Source organism: Python bivittatus, unplaced genomic scaffold (assembly GCF_059951505.1).
Source record: "Python bivittatus isolate LINGU-HERP-01145 unplaced genomic scaffold, Pbiv_v1 ctg000350_np1212, whole genome shotgun sequence".
Classification (NCBI taxonomy): Eukaryota; Metazoa; Chordata; class Lepidosauria; order Squamata; family Pythonidae; genus Python; species Python bivittatus.
Window position 1 is genome coordinate 32,546,081 of NW_028277074.1, and position 22,907 is coordinate 32,568,987.

At 37.6% G+C, this 22,907-nt stretch overlaps 1 protein-coding gene across 4 annotated transcripts in view; it reads left to right on the forward strand.

Annotated features, from left to right (window-relative positions):
• The window catches only part of MAP3K15 (mitogen-activated protein kinase kinase kinase 15), a 73,759-nt gene that overhangs the window by 29,831 nt on the left and 21,021 nt on the right, over positions 1-22,907 (forward strand). For all 4 annotated transcript variants that reach the window (XM_088144862.1, XM_088144861.1, XM_088144863.1 and 1 more), the window contains 8 exons: positions 6,727-6,897; positions 8,640-8,752; positions 9,176-9,335; positions 9,903-10,053; positions 10,876-10,983; positions 13,040-13,089; positions 18,394-18,489; positions 19,144-19,231. In XM_088144862.1, coding sequence (XP_088000988.1) covers positions 6,727-6,897; positions 8,640-8,752; positions 9,176-9,335; positions 9,903-10,053; positions 10,876-10,983; positions 13,040-13,089; positions 18,394-18,489; positions 19,144-19,231 — 937 coding nt within the window. The remainder of the gene's footprint in view (positions 1-6,726; positions 6,898-8,639; positions 8,753-9,175; positions 9,336-9,902; positions 10,054-10,875; positions 10,984-13,039; positions 13,090-18,393; positions 18,490-19,143; positions 19,232-22,907) is intronic.

Below are 22,907 nucleotides of genomic sequence, written 5' to 3' on the forward strand. Positions count from 1 at the left end.
ACTGGCTCATTCATTCGTTTGTTCGTTCGTTCGTTTATTTTTATGTATGTATGTATGCATGCAAGGTTTCTACCTGGACTGCATTGGATTAGGCCAGAATCAAAGGCATGCTATTCCATGTTTTTGAAGATGACTGGCTTTCTTCCAAGATTCTCTAAGCTTAGGACTTCCTTTGCTCAGGACAGAAGAAAAACATAACATGCTATATACTGAGCAACAAAAATAGGGGTTTATAATAAACAGTATAGTAACTTGAGTAAGACAAGTCTTTGAGGACTGCATTTTGAACTCGCACATCAAGATTTAAATAGTCTGATTCTATCTGAGCCGCTTATCTAAAGCAGATAATTATAGCGGCAGAGGTCTTGGCAACTTTTGTCACACCGCTCAAAACATTCATTATTAGTAACCACTGATCAATCAGGTGTTCTATAACTAGGTCAGTTCCCTGCTGAATTTATGATGGTTAATTTATATGGTTAATTTGCAAAATATTGCGGTTCTTGGGGCTGTATCTTCTATAAGCAACTGTTGCTGGTGAAATTGCTTATCCTTATCCATACTCTTTGCTTGCCCATTGCCAGAATGGGCCACCCACCATTTCTTTGGTGCAGGAATGGATGACATCATTCTCCACCCATTCCCAGCTGATCACACATGCACCTGTAGCCCATGTTTTGAAGTTTTGCTCTGCCTCAAAACTACTCTTTTCTCCTCTAGGCTACTTTGGCAGCTCTTTTTTCTAATCTAGTGATATGCCTACAGTGCCTGGCATGTCCCTTTCTCTCCAGCAGCTGGTCACTATGCTTTGCAGCCACTTTGTTCTGGCTGTTATGTTCTCTGAAAGTCAGCAGCTGTAATTTTTAAATTAACTTGTGGTTGATCCGTTGATAGCCCATTAAATCAATGAACTTCCCTTGCCTCAGGTTTTCCACCTCCTGTAGAAACTCACTGCTCCATTCAACCCTTGCATCTTGCAGGGAGCATCCTTTTGGTTTATGCACAGGCTGGATGAAGTATCATTCCTTGCTTTTCCATTCCCTGCCTACAGTACTGCAAAGCTTCCCCCCCCTTTTTTTTTTACTCCTAAATGTTTAGGTTGCAAGATGAGAATCTTGGAATAAAGCTAAAAGGCTTTGTTGAATGTTACTTTGTTTCTATGAAGCTGAATAATCAATTCTTCCTTGCTACACAGTTTCCATGGACTAAATAAAGTGAAAGGAAGGAACAAGTTGTTCACTTTGCTTTAATCATTACAGCATCAAAACAGTTATGAGGGGAGAAGAGGTTTTCTTGGATCAGTGCCAAAGGAGAAAATTTGGGAAAGGGATGTGAAGACGTTCATGGGTGCAAACATCTGGAAAAGCAAAGAAAAATAATGAAGAGGGATCAGTCCCTAAAAGGAAAAGGCAGACACAGGAGCCAGCCAGCATGACTTGCATTCCCTCCGTGGGTGGGAGAGGCAAGAAGCCAGGGAGTGCTTAGTCAGGGTCTTCACTAGCCATAAACTGGATTGAATACCAACCCAGCTGTTGCCAAAGCAATGCAAGGTAGACTGGAATTTTCATAGTCGGCTGAGGAACAGCCAGAAGCAGCACAGGAGACAAATAGCTTAGGCAACAATGTGGAATTAGGCTTAATTTGAGGAGAGTAAGGATGATTCGGCAATAGTTTTCTGCATAAAATTCTGATTGCACATCTGGAATTCATGCCAAAGGCACATGTTTATTATCAAAATATAAGAAAAATTGGTGGCAGAAAGAGAGTGAGAGCAAAAGGCATGGTTTCACTTGCTTCTGGCTCTAATCCTGCCTACTGAAGGGCTTTGGTCTCAGTATTTCAGCTACCTGGATCCTAAGAGTAATGTCAAGGAAACACAGGGCTCCTTTAAAAAAGAACCCACAAATCACTAAACACACAAACCACCTCTACTTTAAGATGATCAATTATTTAATGTTTTGAATATTTCAAAATAAGGTTGTAAGTTGAGGCCATTTATTAACTTTTAAACTATACACAGAATACATCTATGCCTTTACCCATTAAATACATAATTTACTGCAGAATAAAATCCTTTAATAATTTGGTGCCTGTTTGTATAGCCTTTCAGGATTATTTTACTGCTTAGGGATCACACAACTGTTAATTTTTTTTAGTGTATGCAAAATTAGCATGTTACCAGAAGCATAATATTTTTACTGCCAAAATGACTTCTGGAAAATACTGAAGTTTGGGGAGCATTGAGAATTTCAAATCGTTTCAGGATGTTGATTTAGATTGTAGTGTTCATTTGAAGACTATTCCAACATAAGAAGTATTAGGAACAGATCTACATTGACCATAATTTCCTTCCTACATATCCCCTTAAAATTTGCTTACTACAATGATTATTTTCTGTACTGATTCTCAATGCAAATTTCTGTCACCCAGAGATAGTAGCATTTTACTGTGTAAATTATGTTCTGATAGAATGTGAATATTATCATAGTACAGTTTAAGATTGACCTGGACATTTAAAATGGATTATGTCAAAATATGAAAAGGCAGTCTGAGGTTATTTTAAGCACATCCTACTTTGTGGGAATGATGTCATCACTCGTACTGGTAGGCTCAGCTGTACAGCATTTTCACCGCAGGGTTAACTGATAACCGAAGTCAGAACGTGTTGGTGACAGCTGTCTTTGAACTGACATCATAGCCTAAATATTATCAGCAGTCCACTCTTTAAGATAGAGTCTCAGAACTTTTTTAGCTGTTAGCATTTTTCTGGTACAAAATCTACTGATAAGTAGTATTCGGTAAATGGTTTGTGGTGGAGATAAAAGCACTATAGAATATCCTCTGCAGTTAAAAAAAAAAATATGTGCAATCTTGTGGCTTTTAAGTATGTCTCACAGCTTCTGATCCGTTGCCACAAATTTAGTTAATTGATTAGATAATTTATTTATTAAATTTAACACATTTATTAGACAATGTTCCGTCCATCTCACTTCTCCAAATACTGAGAAAGTCCAGTGCTTACCAATACTTCTTTTTTGAGATGTCATTGGAAGCCTGTGACTCCCTAGGATGATAAGTTCTCACCACTTCTCAAGCGTCCACTTTTCCACCAGCCTAACTGGACACTTATAGCAAATGTTAGTCAGTACAGTCATAGAATAGTATAAGCCAATAATTTCAGGTTGAAGTTATCTTCTACAATTTTGACACGCTGTTGCTTTAAATATTAGTAAGAAGTTCTAAATAACCTTATAAGAAAAGTAAAATTAGTTTGATAGTGACTTGGAGTTGTAATTTTTATGAATTTCAATATCATTTGCTTTTTATTGCCATGGAAATAATTATGCATCCTCAAAAAGTCGTCCTATATACTGAACAGTGGAAATTGTTATGCTAAGAACAAAGACATGTTTACAGAGAGGTTATTCATGAATCAGTGGAAGAGGTTATGGAAGTTCATACTTTATTATGTATTTTGTTATATTTATAAACCCTATGAGATATGATAAAATAAACTAATAGTCAGATATGACATTGAATAAATTATTTCTTTTTGTATGCATGGTATCGCTAAATCTTGCAATTTGGAAGATTTATGAAGAAGTAATTTCACTGCTGCTTCACCTGAAATGAAAGTGTGATTATCTAAAAACAAAGTTCCATGCCTTTTTTCTAATTGCTTGTCCATTAGTCCCAAAAGAAAAGTCTCTGGTTTCAGTTGTACTTTAACCTTTAAAATCTTCTGAATTAATGCATGTATTTGTATCCACATTTTCTTTGCCTTTTTTACACGTCCACCAAACTTGATAAAATGTCCCTTCATGTTGTTCACATTTCCAGCAAAGATTTGAAGTACCTTTATACATTCTAGACAATTTCTCTGGTGACAGATATCAATGATACATCATTTTATAAAAATTCTCTTTAAGGCTAGAACATAATGTAAATTTGAGTCCTTTCAACCACATATTTTCCCATTGGTTCATTTGTATATTATAGCCAAAACTTTTAGGCCATGTTGTCATACATTCTTTCACTTGTTCTTCCTCTGTCTCATAATTCAGCAAAAGTTTATACATTTTAGCAATAGCATGTTCCTCATTAGTACATTTCTATTTCAAACTCAGTCTTACTTTGTTCAAAACCATAAAATCTTTTATCCACTTTAAACCTTTCTGTTAATTGTACATAAGAAAACCATTGACAAGAATATCCTTCTGTTATCAAATCTTCTCTTGATTTCATTTTACAGTCCCCTTGAGAAAATTCTAGTACATCTCAGTAGGTTAACCATTTATGTTTACTGATATTGATGAAGATTCCCAGTCATCCAGGTGGAATTATCTGGAGGTTGAGTCATGGCAACTGGACTTCTTTTCTTTTTGGTTTGATATGTTTTGCTGCTTGTCCAAGCAGCTTCTTCAGTCTAGAAAGTTGGTTGGGGGGGACTTTCTAGACTGAAGAAGCTGCTTGGACAAGCAGCAAAACATATCAAACCAAAAAAGAAAAGAAGTCCAGTTGCCATGACTCAACCTCCAGATGTTTACTTATAATTTCTTGTCTATAAAATGCCTCTTGCGCTGAAAGCCATAAAGGTCTTTTCAGGCAAAACCTGAGTTTATATTTATCCCATACACTAAGAATAGCCCATCTAACATAATGATTTTTAAAGTCTACATTCACCTTAGCTTTATCATACCATAGATATCCATGCCACCCAAATCTCAAATATTCTAAATCTTCTATTTCTTAACAACACCTTCTAAATCTTCTATTTCTTAACAACACCCCCCCTTTCATCCAAACTAAACAGCAAGCAGTAAAATATAGTTTCAAATCTGGTAAGCACAATCCTTCTCTTTCCTTTGCATCTTGTAGTACCTTATATTTAACTTGTGGTTTTTTCACTTACCATACAAATTTAGATATATAATTCTGCCATTGTTTAAATCAGTTGTCAAAACAGGTATTGTCTGAAACAAAAATAATATTCTGGGTAAAACATCCATCTTAATCACAGAAATTTTCCTCATCAGTGACAATTGTAGTTTGTCCCATCTTGACATATCTTTTTTAACTTCATTCCATGTCTTAGCATAATTATTTTGAAATAATATACAGTTCATATTTGTTATAATTATACCCAAATATTTTACCTTCTCAATCTTGAAACCCGTTTTATTCATCAGTTTTCCTTGGTCTTGTAACTTCAAATTTTTTAATAAACATCTGTTTATTAAAGCCTGCTAATGCCTCAAATCCTTTTAATTTACTCATTAGAAGTTCAATTTCCTTTAAAGGGTCTGCCAAAATTAAAACCAAGTCATCCGTGAAAGCTCTTAACTTATATGACTCTTTTTACCCCTGTGATTCTCTCATCTTGCCCTATATCTCTGTTTAATACTTCATATACACAGTGATTTGAGTTAATTACACAATACTACTTATACAGTATTATACAATAATACTGTTCCGACTTACATACAAATTCAGCTTAAGGACAGACCTTGGGAACAGAACGCGTTTTTAAACTGGAGACTACCTGTACTGGATACTTGAATTATTTATAGATCTGGCAATGTGCAATTTTATTCTATTACACATTAACAATATTTGGTCAGTAACACTTCAACAGTCTTATGTAAAACAACTTTTAAGTTGCAGAATGTTTGCCTATTGCATTTTTTTCCCTGTTCACATGGATGTGGTGTCTTTATGTGAACGGTGAAAGAGCTTTTATGGGTATTTAGTATATACATGCACTTGCTTCAGTTTGGATCCTGAAAGGGTAGCATTAATGAAACTTCTTTGTCACATTATATTGAACAATTTTGCTATTGTTTTATGGTTAAAGCCAGTCATCTGAGATATTCAACTAAATAGTTCTCAGTTCATACCTTTTCTTTATAATGCACTGGATTCCTTTCATTAGGGACAGCTACACATAATGAATATTAGAACTCTGCAGCACCTAGGATTTAGCCTCCAAAAGGTGCTTCAGAGCACATAGAATGTAGCACCTGTGCAATATCTTAAAGGAGCTGTATCTTTCTCAGGACCTTGTGGCACTCCCAAGCACTCCAAAACACCTTTCCGATACTGAATCCAAAGCACTTATCTGCCAGTCCATGTTAGCGTGGTTTTCAGATGTAACGTAAAGAATCCATGCATAAGAAGAGGGGAAAAGCTCATCTAAGGCTGCTTTCAATTCTATAAGTTTTGAATTATATTTCTAGAGGATGTGTAAGTCAGAGAAATGCTAGAAGGAACAGGTTATTGTAAATTGATTTTTATATATAAAAACAAAGAGTCTGATGACACCTTAAGCCTATCCATTGATTGATTGATTGATTGATTGATTGATTGATTCTATTTATATACCAGCCCAACTCACACAAGTGACCCTGGGTGGCATACAACAATTAATTATGCAATAAGCTATTAATAGTAGAAAAATGTGATGGAATGGAATGTTATCTACAAATATAATAATAAATGTACTGGTCTTTGGATTGAATCCTTGTTGGTTTTACTGTAGAAGACTCAATCTGGGAAAATCTATATAAAGTACAATTCCAGTGTAATATAATTATGGCATATTGCTAGGAACAAAAGGTTTGTCCTACTATGTGGTGTGTGTGTGTGTGTGTGTGCACGCACACATGCATATGTATGTGTATCTATATCTATATATCTAGTCAGACCAAGTTTTTGTCTGCATTTTAGAAGGAACAATATGGGTGACCGGGAGAAGGCACTGCAAGTGATGCTGCAGGTCTTGCAGATGTGTGATCATCCTGCACCAGACATGTTTTGCCTATGTGGGAGGATTTACAAGGACATATTCCTTGATTCGGATTGTAAAGACAATAGTAGCAGAGATAAAGCCATTGAATGGTAAGAGAAGTATCAAGGTATTGAATGTTTTAGTATAACTATAAAAATGGCAAAGAGTATTCTACTGAATTCCAAATTCATTTCCAATTAGTATCCTATCATCTTAAAAAGGGAATAAATAATAAGGGAATATATCCACATAAAAACATAAGGAAGGCCCTCTAATTTTAATGAAAGATCCTTGCTCTCTTATTAGCAGTGGGCCAACCAGATATTACAGGACAGCTTCCAAGAGGGAGGGAAGTCAACCTTGGATTGTTTGATTCCCAGAAACTGAAATTTTGAGTCATAACAATTCTTCTTCTTCTTCTTCTTCTTCTACTACTACTACTACTACTACTACTACTACTACTACTACTAATAATAATAATAATAATAATATAATACCTGGCTTATATCTTTTGACATCATTTAAGCTGGTAACATCATTGCATCCTAAGCACAAAATTATCCACTGTGTGATGAAAAGACTTCCCATCAAGTCTAAGGAAACCTGATGCTGGAAGATAGTAATATTTTTCCCTTTATTCCCTTTCTCCATTTTAAAAATCTGTCATAATTCCCCTTCTGCTTAGGTGTCTTTTTGTAAACTATGCAAATGTTTAATCTGTGTTTGTAAGGTAAATTCTTTAACTCTTCAATCATCTTAATTTGCCTTCTTTTTGCGTTAGTTTCAGCACTGTGAAATCCATTTTCAGCTGTGGTGATAAATAAAGTTAACATTTTCTTAAACAATGCTATAAATAGCATTGTTATGTGCTTCTGAACTTGCACCCGCTGACAGCCCAGTTCTAATTTAGACCCATCTTTTAACCTAAATATTTCTTGGTCAAGACAACAGTCTTGCTGACTCCTCAAAGATATATCAGAGTCAAACTAAGACCTGCTCCCGGTATGACCCATTGACCATTGACCACTCGTTTATGCATTCTGGGCTTTGACTATTTGCCATGAGCTAGTTTCTTTGTGCTTCCTTGACACACACACGTTTGGTTGTCTTCTTGTTGATGCACTTCATCATCATTGCTGTCTCATGACAACTTCAGCAAAGGACATGGAAGAATTCAGAGGCTATAATTTGTGGATTTGGCCATAATTTTGATGCACTTTAAATTATCATTATGCAGTGCTAAAGAATTAAAATAAAAAGATGTTCATGGAAAGTTACAGAAATCACTGTAAAAAAAAATCTCTTAACAATAAATGGAGCTGTTGTGACAGTTCCCTGGAAACTTTTTTAAATTGAAAATTGAAGCTAGAAGAAATGAATTAAAAAGAAGATATTCCATTAATGACTTCATGGTTTTGCGAAAAAATCATAAAAGTGCAGACCTATATATGTGATCTCAGAAGTAGGTTAGGCTAAGAACTAAGCAAATATGTAAAGTGTTGCAGCTTTAACTTTGGAAATGTCTTATGTTGGATGTTCTCTATGACAGCATCTTCATATTTCAGTAACATTTTTGATTCCATTAAATAAATAAAAATATATAAGCAGTTGGATAATGTATTATTATATAATAAATTAAAAATTATCCTTGGGGCAGAACTGTTTAACCAGCTTGATGCAGTTTAAAAATGATATGCAGCTTTTCTTATATTGGATAACTAAAGACTGCATTCTCATCTTCCAGAAATAAAAAAGGGTGGGGATCAGTTCTTTAGTATCTAACATGGCCTGTATTGTGATTTGATAACTCTTTTTCTTGTGTGATCCAGTTCATTAAATTTTGTTCCTGCAGGTATCGTAAAGGGTTTGAGTTCCAGTCAACTCTGTATTCTGGAATTAACCTTGCAGTTTTGCTGATTGTTTCAGGGCAGCAATTTGAAACTTCCATGGAACTGAGGAAAATAGGTAAAGGGGAAAAGGAAAATATGTGTGGTGATGTCTGTCAGTTCATCACTTCATGGGCTGAATCTACTGTTCTTCCCCCCCCCCCCCCATTGTTCCAGTCACATGAAGTTTCCTTCTGCTTGTTAACCCAGCTGTTTGAATGTCCATAAAAATCCAGTACTTCTCAGCTACTATGTAAACAGCAATTGCAGTAGTATTTTCTAATTTCTAGCTTTAATTCCTGTAGAGAAAAAGATGGGTGCCTTTGGCCAGGTATAAATCTTATTTCCTCTTAAATTAAGGAATGCCACCTGTGTAGTTTGTCCTTCCAGTTAACGTTTGAGATTATAAACCTCATAATCAGAAACACGTTACCCTCTGTTAGGTTTTGGAATAGGATTCTTGTATTCATTTGCATCATCATCTTTTTATATGTTTGTCAAGGAGTACGGTTAAATAGTTTATTGGGAAGAAAAGGGAATCTGGAAAAAATGAACAATTACTGGGATGTTGGACAGTTTTTCACTGTAAGCATGCTGGCCAGTGACATTGGTAAAGCTGTCCAAGCAGCAGAGAGACTTTTCAAATTGAAACCACCCATTTGGTATGTATCACCACATACTTTTTGTAGTCGCCTGTCACATTTACTAGGCTTTGTTAAGTTTTCTCTCAGTTGTAAGTCATGATGGTCAATTTCTCATGTGATGACCTGAGTCCTTGCAAAAGCTTCTTCTTCCAAATTCCCAATACACATCAACACTTTTTGTTTTATTGTGATACTTTGCCTGATGAAGAATGTGAAGAACGTAAGAGTTTGTATAACTATTTATTATAATTTGATTGGTCTTAATAAAGGTATCAACTGGTTACAGATTTGGGGTTTTTCCCCCCATGAACCAATACAGATATGACTTTTCTGCCAAAATAGTTCATATGATAATTTGGCTGAAAATTTTAAATAAAAAATCATTTGTGTTTCTAAAGCAGACTAACTGGGTAAAAATTAGCAGTAGTTAATTGTAAGGTACTGTTTTGAAAACAAATAGACTTTGGAAGGTTGATTATATTATCCATCTATTTAAATACATGATTCCTATAAAAAGACATTTTGACATTAATTTAAAAGAAGCTGTTGGTCATTTTGTTTATTAACTACGTCTATGTGTTTCAGGTATTTGAAATCCTTGGTACAAAATCTGATATTAATTCAACATTTCAAGAAACTGACCATAGAACATTCTCCTAGGCAAGAAAGACTGAACTTCTGGTTGGATATAATTGTTGAGGCAACCAAAGAAAAAAACAATGGGTCAAGATTCCCAGTAAGACTCTACAATTTATAATTTGTTGTGAATTACATGACTGCATTGATACTGGGTTGGAAGTAACGCAAAATGATTGTCTGTTGAACAAACTAGTAGAATAGCATTCCCCTCGAGATTAAGCTGGCTCCCATCCTGTTGGTTTTTCAGAAAGCCATCTATCCCCTGGGGACAGATAGGTGATGAGGGGATGTCAAGCCCCATGTTGCTTGCAAATTCAAGAAGTGAGAACCACATGGATTTCAGAAAGGCATCTTTAATGCTAGTTAAATTAACTAACAAAACATCATATTGAAAAAAGATGATAGTAAGCTCCCAAGAAGACTTCTAGCAAGCCAGTTCACGTGGAGTCTCTTTGAAATGTTTCCTTCCCATGCTTCACACCTGTGGGATATGCTATTCACTGAACTTCTCTTATGCTCGGCTCCCACAGTCTCTGTCAGGGTGACCTCCTGCCATGAATTGCATGTTGCAGCTTCAGGGAGCTATTTTCCATTTTTTTCATTGGTTATGGTGGTTTATATTTTAATGTGTTGTTGTTGTTAGCCATTTGAGAATTGCTGGGTTGAACATACATACATACATAATAAAATGCAATTAGTACAAGAAATTGTATGAACTAAAGCAAGCCTTTTGCACTGAAATAACAAAAGGGTGTCCTATTCAGATTGATTCAGAAGCCAGTAAATTCACTATGCTTTGGTCTCTAATAAATAGGTTTAGGATTATAACACAAGAATTCTGTTTCTCATTTTGAAAACTGGATGTTGACTGCATATCTGTTTGAGTATGTACTTCATAGGACATGTTTCTTTTATTTAGGTATTAGTGATAGAGCCAACCAAGATATATCAGCCTGCGTATGTTTCAATCAATAATGAAGCTGATGAGAGGACAGTTTCCCTTTGGCATGTGTCCCCTGCAGAAATGGTAAGATTAGCTAGGAATTTTCTTAACGCTTTAGACATTATTTATTTGAAAATCTGCCTGCTGTTCTTTCAGGAGCTTTTAATTAGTGTTTCACAAAGATGTTAAAAGGCACATAACAAATTTGAACTATGTATTGCTTCTCTATTTTCAAAATGGTTCTATCATATGAAATCATATATGAGTTGGATCCTAGGTGCCTTTTCTTGTATAAACCAACTTACATACTTAGACCTGTTCTGTGCCCTCTGAGGATTTCAATGATTTTATTCCTAGTTCTTCAGATGGAAAACAAACCTATAAACAAAGAGTATCCAGTACAGTGGTACCTCTAGTTATGAACTTAATCCATTCCGTGACTCTGGTTGCAACTTGAGTTGGTCTCAAGTCGAGGTAAAGTTTCCCATAAGGTTCAATGTAAATACGGTTAATCCGTTCTGCCCTCCGAATTTGGTTGCACCACGAGGCAAATTTCCCCATAAGGTTCAATGTAAATACGGCTAATCCGCCCTCCAAATTTGGTCGCACCCCGAGGTAAATTTCCCCCATAAGGTTCAATGTAAATACAGCTAAACAGTTCTGAAACATATGCATTTTATTTTTAAACCTCAAAAACCTTCCAAACGCCACAAAACACACCACAAGCCTCACCGAACATCTCCTTGCTACTGCGATCTCGCCCACAGGAAGCCGCGACCGTGTGGCAGCAGGAAAATGGCCGCGGATCTGGTTCGTAAGTAGAGGCAGAGTTCGCAAGTAGAGGTAAATTTTTGGGGCCAGAGCTGGTCGTATCTTGAAAAATTCGTAAGGAGGGGCATTCATAACTAGAGGTACCACTGTATTAAGTTAAAAGGAAATACAATAGGATATATAAATTAAGTTTAAAAAATAGATATTTTGAGCTCCTGTTGTTTATTTTATCGTAAGCTGTTTTAGTGACAGTTTTAAAGCTTTAGAGTTCTGAGATTTCAGTTTTGCAGAATTCATAGAAGTATATCAAATTAGATTTATTATGATGGGTTTCACTTTCCAGATTTCTGTAGAGGAATTTGAATTGGCTTATGGGTTTTGAATTGGGTTGTAGGGTTTAAACAATTTTACACCTTACAGAATAATGTAGATACTCTTCAACTTCTCAGCTCTAGGGAATCTTGATTTCCAATCCATCCATATCATAAGTTGGAAATATTTATGGATGACCTACACTGAGGAAATGATAAGAATACAACACCATTTATATTTTGCACCTCTTGGTAGTATTCAGTATTATCTGCCATGGTATGCTTCTAGGGAGGTTGTCTGAATTGGGCCTAGGAGACCCATTATAACATCACTCTGATCCCATTAGAATAATCACGGAAGGTGGTACCCATGAACTTGTGATAAGACACAAAGTTTTGTATTGTTTCACCTTGCTATCTTAGGGAAGCTGGAGCCAAAACTGCAAATACTGCAGCGTGCTGAACTCATGCAGTAAGAAATTACAGTGGTACCTCGGTTCACGAACTTAATTCGTTCCGCGACTCTGGTCGTGACCCGAATTGGTCGCGACCCGAATCAAATTTTCCCATAAGGTTCAATGTAAATACGGTTAATCCGTTCTGACCCCTCCGAATTTGGTCGCCAACTGATTTTGGTCGCATCCCGAATCAAATTTCCTATAAGGTTCAATGTAATTATGGTTAATCCGTTCTGAACCATATGTATTTTTTTTTTAAAACCACAAAAATATGACACAAAGTACAGTACGAAGAGAGAGAACGCTAACCTTGCTCGATGTGACTTCTGGCATGAAGGACAGGAAGGTGGGTGGGGAGGCAGTTATTGCTTGGAGGGAGAGTCCCCCTCCCTACAGGAAGCCACGACCACGTGTCACGGGAGGGAAATTGGCCGCGGATCCTGTTCGTCACCCGATCTGGCGTTCGCGAACGGAAGCAAAATTTTGCGAATGGCACTGTTCGTTACCAGAATTGATCATGAACAGAAGCGTTCGTGACCCGAGGTACCACTGTATTTGCAGTCTTGCTTCAGAACGATCTGTGGTTTTATTTCTTTGCAGAAACAAATTCATGAATGGAACTTTACAGCTTCTTCTATTAGAGGAATAAGGTTGGTGTGCTTTTAAATGGTTTCCTTTATATTTGTTTACATTATAAACACAAAAAGCCTGGACCACCTAGTTTTAAATGAAATAAGATTGCGAAAGTATGTTTCAGATATAAACAGTACAGTGTGAACTATTAAAAAAACCTGGTATTTCATAACTTCTTCTATTATCTTTAGCCAGTTCACTTGCTGTTCTAGAAGTCTGATAGTACTTCTTTCTTAAAGTTATAGTCATTCTTACATGTACAGCAGAGGTAGCCACCTTTAATGAAGAAAATAGTATAAATGTTCTAAAGGAGAGATCCTAAAAGACTTGCAGATAGCTAATCAAAAGTCAAAGTTATGGCTGTGAATTAATCTTGTATCCCCAATTTCTTTGCTTTACATTTTTGAAAACCTTAATTTCATTAGTATGCTAAGAGTCTAGCTGAAAGAGGAGTCATTATAAACCTGGCCAGGATAACAGAATTTAAGAATAGCATGTAGATTAGATTGCTATAACATTCTTTATATAGCTGTGTTTAAAGGAACTTCTCTTAGTATAGCAAATTAAACTGTGTGACAAGTGTCTGTATCTCTAATGAATCGTAACAAATTTGAACTACAGTGGGGCAAAAAAGTATTTAGTCAGCCACCAATTGTGCAAGTTCTCCCACTTAAAAAGATGAGAGAGGCCTGTAATTTTCATCATAGGTATACCTCAACTATGAGAGACAAAATGGGGGAAAAAATCCAGAAAATCACATTGTCTGATTTTTAAAGAATGTATTTGCAAATCATGGTGGAAAATAAGTATTTGGTCACCTACAAACAAGCAAGATATCTGACTCTCACAGACCTGTAACTACTTCTTTAAGAGGCTCCTCTGTCCTCCACTCGTTACCTGTAGTAATGGCATCTGTTTGACCTTGCTATCAGTATAAAAGACACCTGTCCACAACCTCAAACAGTCACACTCCAAACTCCACTATGGCCAAGACCAAAAAGCTGTCGAAGGACACCAAAAACAAAATTGTAGACCTGCACCAGGCTGGGAAGACTGAATCTGCAATAGGCAAGCGGCTTGGTGTGAAGAAATCAACTGTGGGAGCAATAATTAGAAAATGGAAGACATACAAGATAATACACTGATAATCTCCCTTGATCTGGGGCTCCACGCAAGATCTCACCCTGTGGGGTCAAAATGATCACAAGAACGGTGAGCAAAAATTCCAGAACCACACGGGGGGACCTAGTGAATGACCTGCAGAGAGCTGGGACCAAAGTAACAAAGGCTACCATCAGTAACACACTACGCCGCCAGGGACTCAAATCCTGCAGTGCCAGATGTGTCCCCCTGCTTAAGCCAGTACATGTCTGGGGCCGTCTGAAGTTTGCTAGAGAGCATTTGGATGATCCAGAAGAGGATTGTGAAAATGTCATATGGTCACATGAAACCAAAGTAGAATATTTTGGTCTAAACTCAACTCGTTGTGTTTGGAGGAGAGAGAATGCTGAGTTGCATCCAAAGAACACCATACCTACTGTGAAGCATGGGGGTGGAAACATCATGCTTTGGGGCTGTTTTTCTGCCAAGGGACCAGGACGACTGATCCGTGTAAAGGAAAGAATGAATGGGGCCATGTATCGTGAGATTTTGAGTGAACACCTCCTTCCATCAGCAAGGGCACTGAAGATGAAACGTGGCCGGGTCTTTCAGCATGACAATGATCCCAAACACACCGCCCGGGCAACGAAGGAGTGGCTTCGTAAGAAGCATTTCAAGGTCCTGGAGTGGCCTAGCCAGTCTCCAGATCTCAACCCCATGGAAAACCTTTGGAGGGAGTTGAAAGTCCGTGTTGCCCAGCGACAGCCCCAAAACATCACTGCTCTAGAGGAGATCTGCATGGAGGAATGGGCCAAAATACCAGCAACAGTGTGTGAAAACCTTGTGAAGACTTACAGAAAACGTTTGACCTCTGTCATTGCCAACAAAGGATATATAACAAAGTATTGAGATGAACTTTTGATATTGACCAAATACTTATTTTCCACCATGATTTGCAAATAAATTCTTTAAAAATCAGACAATGTGATTTTCTGGATTTTTTTCCCCATTTTGTCTCTCATAGTTGAGGTATACCTATGATGAAAATTACAGGCCTCTCTCATCTTTTTAAGTGGGAGAACTTGCACAATTGGTGGCTGACTAAATACTTTTTTGCCCCACTGTATGTATTGCTTCTCTATTTTCAAAATGGTTCTATCATATGAAATCATATATGAGTTGGATCCTATGTGCCTTTTCTTGTATAAGCCTACTTACATATTTAAATCTGTTCTGTATCCTCTGAGGATTTTAATGATTATTGAATTCTGGTATTGTTTGTGTTGTCAATTTTGTATGGTTTTCTCCCTTCCTATGTATGTCATCATCCAAAAACCTTACTGAAAGACTGGTTCTGAATTTTTCAGATTGTTTAGGTTTTGCATTGTTAGTTTATGCTTCTCCTTTTAAGAGACTAAAAAGAAGAATACAGATTTTTCAAACATATACTTTGATACCTTTTTAATTATATGTAATTCTATAAAAACTATTTTGCAGCGATCACCTTCAGAACATCTTTAAGTGTTACTTCTTTAAACATGCAGTTTACCATGTAGTTCTCAAGTTCAAACTTATTGCAGATTGGAAGCACAGATAGATATTGATTGATCTTTCTTTATAACCTCTAAAAACTGTCATTAATTTCCCCTTGTGTTCATCTAGAGTAGTATGGATTTTTTGTTTCATGCAAATTACTTTTGAACAACACTGACTGCAAATTTCAGCAATTTGACACAAATTATTGATATGTCATATAGAAGATGTATATGTTGGAGATGGAGCTGAATATTGTTCTTTTTTTCCTTATAGCATCTTTCTTTGGCAATAATTGCTAAATATTTATTTATTTATCCAATATATATGGTCACCCATCTATACATAGAAGCTCTGTGTAAAAAAGAAAACATTCCATTAAAACCAAAAGATGCCATGACAAAGAAGATGTGCTTACTGGGATCTAACAGGTGACACTGTTTCACTAAGGATGCCCAAAGCATGCCCATTCTGCCAAATCTGTGAGACAGGCAGAAACCACCAGGAAAGAACAGTCCCACAAGTAACCTGGCTCCATGCCATGTAGAGCTTTAAGGGTAACAACCAGCATCTTGAAAACATTGGGAGCCAGTGGAGCTTACATAGCAGTGGTGTTATGTAGGAGTACTGCGATACACCCCAAACTGCATGTGCTTCTCCATTATGGATCAGCTGAAGCTTCTGAATGTTCTTCAAGGGTAGCCCCATGTAGACCATATTGCAATAGTTCAGTCGAGAGATGACTAAGGCATGAGTGACCATGAGCAATTCCTCTTGATCTAGGGATGGGCACAACTGGCACATAAAATGTATTTGTGTACAAGCTTGGAACAATGCAACTCCATTCACAGTTAATAAGGGAAAACCAGTAGATCAGCGGGAGGGGGTGGGAATAAAACCCACAGCCACTCAGGATTGTCAGGTTTGAGCTGAAGATGGTTTTTCCCTATTCAGAGCAACATGGTCTCCAGACACTCCAGTCTTGGGCAGTCCAGAGTAGTGATGTACAACTGAGTATCATCAGTGTGACAATACAGAATCCTGTGCTGATAGATGACCTTGCCCTGCAGTTTCATGTAGATGTTAAAAAGGAGCAGGGAGAGAGTTGAGTCCTGCAGCACCCCACAAAGTAGGGGCTTAGGGCTAGATCTCTCCCCTCTCCCAAGTACCACCTGGAAACAGCCTTGGAGGAAAGAGAACCACTGAGAAACAGCATCTCTTTCTCCCAAGCCCCTCAACTGGCCCAGAAGGATAACAGGATGGATACACTACCCCCATCCCAGGCCTGCCAGAGGTCATCTACAAGCACAATCAGTACTGTCTCAGTGCTGTATCATGGCCTGAAACCTGACTGCCAAGGAGCCAGATAATCTGCTTTCTCCTTTGGAGCTGCAGACCTACCACCTTTTCAGCAACCTGCCCCAAAAAGGGAAAATTGGAAACTGGATAAAAATTGTCCAGTACAGCCAAGCCCAATTATGACCTTTTCAGGAGGGAGTTTACTTTGTTCACTACCCAAGGCAGGTGAAACCACCCCCTTTCAACAAAGATGCATTTGCCCCCGCTTGAACTGTGCCATATTTCACTTTCTGGGAAGCCAAAACTAACCAGGGACACATATCTAACACACAGGTGGCAGGACTCAACATACCAAAGACCCTGTCCACTTTCTCAGGAATAACTGAACTTTGCCCAGATAACTTAAGTGTACTTTGGAGTCCTTGGGGTTCTCTGAGCTTGGTTCTTTTCTTGCAAATGTTTCATTACCCGGCTAGGTAACATCTTCAGTGCTAAAGTAGGATGAGGTTTGCTCTCTGTTTATCTGCTGTGGCATAGAGATAAACAGCATCTACATACTATTCAAAAGAGACAAAAGATCAGAAGATCGCCTCACCAGCATTCAATCACCAGCACTCATCTCCAGCAATCATCACCCAGATAAGCAAAGGTCACCACCAGGCACACCATCAAGCAGTCAACATATGCTAATCAATCAACTACCAGAAGACAAAACAAAACCCACACCCCCCACCAGCACTGGCAAAGCAGGCCACAGCAGATAAATAGAGAGCAAACCTCATCCCACTTTAGCACTGAAGATGTTACCTAGCCAGGTAATGAAACGTTTGCAAGAAAAGAACCAAGCTCAGAGAACCCCAAGGACTCCACAGTCCAACCCTGAGCTACACATATTCACCTCCATTGTAAGTGTACTTTGCTAGCATGAACCTGAAAATATCTTAACTTTTAATTGGATCTGAATCCCCAAAGAATACTGGCACATAACAAACTAACCTACAAGAGTAAAATCAACAAAATAATTTTCTGCAATCAATTAGAAATGTTTGTTTTACAACATTTAAATAACCAGGGTAGTTTTTTTTTTTAAAGTAATGTATTTCAATTTCCCACTGTTCTGCTGAGAAAACTTAATGGCTTCCATTGTTCCAGTTGTATCCTTATGCTTTGCTTAAGGAACTTTATCATTATCTTAAACCTGATAGCTCTGACATGGAAGTTGTTCTTTCTATAAAACATTAAAAGTAAGCTTTTCAAAATTACAAAATATTATATCCAGAAGACTGAGCTGCCCATCATTTTTATTTAAATTAATTGATTTTCTACATTTGTTTCTTTATCCAATCTGCTTGTGCCAGGATAACTTTATTTTCATTGGATATTTGCAGCATATCTAAATTTGATGAACGGTGTTGTTTTCTCTATGTCCATGACAACTCTGATGACTTTCAAATATATTTTTCTACTGAGTATCAATGTACTAGGTAAGAAATTTGTTTTGTTTTGCTTTGTTTTTACTAGTGATCAAAATAACTCATACAAATGTTACAAATTCTGATACAGAACCAGAATAAGAATGAGTGAAACAAATAAGCTTCTTCTGTTGCATTTTTCATTCTACATCAACTTCAATAAATTTGATCAGTGAGAAAAGTGATGAAAAAAATATAAAATATAATATTTTACATTATCGGAGGCATTTCTGCTTTTTAATGCCTTTTTCTAATTATAAGGAAAAATATTCATAACATTTTGAATTTCTCTTTCTTTCCAATTTTCCTGCCTTAATGGAAATATTTTAAGAATGTTGGTGTTAGTGACTGTATCTGAGCGAGGTACTGGTATTTGATTCTGCTTTAGACAATAATTTAATTTGGACTCTCCCCGATTAAAAACAATTAAAACAAGAAACTCAATATTTAACAAGTTTACTTTATATTATGGAGCATTTTGATGTAAAGGCATTTTAAGGTCTATTATGAAAGACACTGTAGAATCACGCTTGTCTCAGTATTATGCTAAGGGAATCTGTAATGCATGTTGGTTTTCTTTGTATTAATTATATATAAAGATAGGCTGATTGAGCAGGCAGACAGATATTTTTTTGCCTTTGATTGTGAGACATACCTTGCTTTCAGATTCTGTGCTTTGGTTAAGGAGATCTTAACTGATGCTGTAGGAAATACCCTGGAACTTGAAGGAGAGATTGATGCTGATACATTGGAAGTAAGTTGCAATTACTGAGATATAAAAACATGTCTGTGATCTTGTTTTGTTTCTATTTTGCATCTTAAGTATATTAATATAAGAAACAATAGACAACCTTTCAAATAAAGAGGATTGTGGAGTCAATTGTACTCACCTATATGGGCTAAGTAGGACTTTGTCTTTATAAATAAAAGATACTGGGTTTATACACACACATATATACATGGATGCATACATACGTATTCATGAACCATCCAAGGTGTACTCTCAACTGCAGTATAACAACACAGTAACCGACAGCAGAAACTGAACAGTACTGGAAGAACATGGGGAACACTGGAGAAAGACACATAACGCAAAGTGGCTGCAGGACCTGAGAGCAGACCACAGCAATCTCCCAGAACAGGAACCAGTCACCATTACAGTAGCAGACATCCAACAGTGGGTCAAGAACATAGCTGGACAGCACCTGGCCTGGTCATGATCCACACCTACTGGCTAAACAAACTAACAGCAGTGCATGAATGCCTAGCAGCACAGTTGAACCAGCTGCTAGCAGCAGGCTCCCACCCAGATTGGTTAACACAAGGAAGGACAGTGCTGATCATGAAAGACCCCCACAAGGGAACAGCACTGTCCAACTACTGGCCAATAACCTGCCTCCCCACAACATGGAAAGTCCTGTGAGGCATCATAGCCACCAAGCTACAGGTCCATACGGTCCAGTACATGAGCACAGTTCAGAAGGGCATTGGGAATAACACTAGAGGCTCAAAACACCAGTCGCTCATAGATAGAGGAGTCACCCAAGACTGAAGGTCTAGACCAGTGTTGTCCAAACTTGGCCACTTTAAGATGAGTGGACTTCAATTCCCAGGATTCTGGGAGTTGAAGTCCACTCATCTTAAAGTGCCCAAGCTTGGACAACACTGGTCTAGACAAACCAATCTGAGCACAGCCTGGATTGACTACATGAAAGCTTATGACTCAATGCCACACACATGGATCTGTGAATGCCTGGTGCTGTACAAAGTCAACAGGACACTTTGTCAAGAACTCAATGGGACTGCAGAAGACAACATCATAAGTCAACTCAACAGCACGCACAAGTGGCCATCAAGTGCGGCATGCACTATCCCTGCTGCTGTTCTGCATGTGCTTGAACCCCTTCAGCCAGATAATCACAAGGACTGGATACGGGTGCTACTATCAGCCATCTCCTCTACATGGATGACATCAAGCTGTATGCTAAAACTGAATGAGACATTGACTCACTGATCCACCTGACATGGATCTACAGTAAGGATATTGGGATGTTATTCAGACTGGAAAAGTGTGGCCAGACGGAAGTAAAGAGAAGCAAAATAGTTAAGACTGATGGGGTGATCCTGTGGGACTTCCAGATCCAGACAGACAGGCAGATACTGGCCAGTTAACCAGACATCATAGTAATAGACAAGAACCAGAAGACAACAGTGGTGATAGATGTACTGGGGCCAAGTGACAGCAACATCAGGAAAAAGGAATATGAGAAGCTGGAAAAGTACAGGACCTGAAGGAAGAACTAGAGAGAATGTGGAAAGTAAAGGCCAAAGTGGTTCCAGTGGTGGTAGGAGCACTCAGGGCTGTGACTTCTAAGCTGGGGGAGTGGCTCCAACAGATCCCAAGAACAACTTTAGAGCGCTCTGTCCAGAAGAGTGCAGTTACACCTAAGATATTGCACAGAACCCTCAAACCCCCAGGTCTTTGGTAGAGGACTCAAGATTGAGGAAGACACATACCACCCATTGGGGTGAGAGGGGATTTTCTCCCTCCCTCCCTGTCCTGCCCTGACCTCCTCCCTCCCTCCCTCCCCTCCCCTCCCCTTATGAAATCTCAATTGTGACCGGTGGTTAGTTCAGTTTGTATTTTCTACCTCAAAAAACAAGAAAAGATAGATATCTTAATCCCACCTGATCTCAGTGCCTTTCTATAACATTATTAGCGTTCAATAACTGTAGTTATTGAATTTCAGCATGCCACTGCAAATGGATCAGTGTGGCACAGAAATGTGTACAATATTTTTGCAATGTAATATATATGTAATGCGATTTGAAAAACTTAAATATTAATGACATCCTTATAAAGCTGTAATGCTTTTTAACAAAACATGATATGTAGCTTGCATCATCCTTAATAACCTACATTTTTCACAAACTCCCTCAGCCTCAGTAGCTTTTTTTCCTGAAAAATTGATCCCATGATTTCAATAATAGTAACCCAGTTAGCAATGATTTAATATCAAAAACTGAGGAAAGATCCTTCCAATTTAATAGTTTAAATGATTGATGTAGTTGATATTTATATAGATTTGAAATAATAGTTACAGGAGACTTTGTAATGCATGGCTCAATGCTTGCATACCCAAATCTCTTCATCCCAAACTGGAAACAACTATAGGGAACCAGTTTGAATCAAAGCCTCAGATCTACACTTCCCAAATTGCCATATGCTTTATTTCCTGCTTGCCTCTATCCTTCACAGAAGAGCTGATGAAGCTGTCCAGTACCCCACTGCTAACAGCAGGATAATATTTCATTCTGCAGGGCTTTAGATGATGTTGTCCCTTAGAAGACATTGAACTGCCCTTAGGAAAGCATTTTGCATAGAACATTTGAATAACTCTCTGATGCAAAGATGGCTAAACAGCAAACTATAAAAGCAAGATTTATTAAGGACAGCAAGAAGAGCTGGAACTTGGTGGAAGAAGGGGATGTTTTCTGTGCCAAGTACAACTACTGATTCCAGATAAAATTATCTTTGGGTGTATCAGGAATGTCTCAGACTTGACAGGAACTTAAAGGTCCTGCCTGCCAGAATACAGAGTTCTGGCTACATGGGCCAAGAGTCAGTTGTGGTGTAAAACAGACCCTTGTGGGCTTACCTTTTACCCCCCCCTTTTTTTACTAATATTTCATAACTTGTTAATTGCTTTATATGTAAAAGCCTAAAGTATAACATAAAGAAGTATACACTTTTGCGCCCTAATTCACAAATTCTGCAATTCTGGGCACCTTCTGTCTACAAAGTCCTTAGCAAAGATTAAAAGATACAGTGCCATGTTCTGAGGATTTAGTTGACATGTCTGTCTGTTTACTGTCCAGCATGCTGATGTCTACGAAAGTGCTCTAATAAAACAGCTGCTGTTGAATTGTAAATAAGGCTTGACTACAGTGTTCATGCCATAGACAAGGTCATATAAAAAATCAATTTATTCTAGTTTTTTGCTAGAAATTGAAATGTTTATAGAGTATCCAGTTATTATGGGAATACTTTTTAAATCCTTTTCTCTGACATACTCTGATTTAGATTAGATTTTATTGCCTAAGAAAATGGAGTAGATGCCTGTGTCCAGGATCTAAAGACGGTGGCATTTCTCCTTGCACACAGTGTTTTTACATGTTTATCTTGAGATATTTTACAGAAACTGAGCCTGCCATCCTAGCATAAGCGTCTGAGACTGTATAATACGGCTCTGTTATAAATGTGCTGAAATAAAATTCAGAGAAACATAACCTTGGCTCAGGCTCAAGAGGTCGCTATACTGTACTGTTTTGTAGCTATGAAATATGGGTGTGATGAAAAACTTTCACAGGTTCTTGTTATATCATTACGTAAGAATGCTGATCATATAACAGCTCAGTAGGAAAAACTA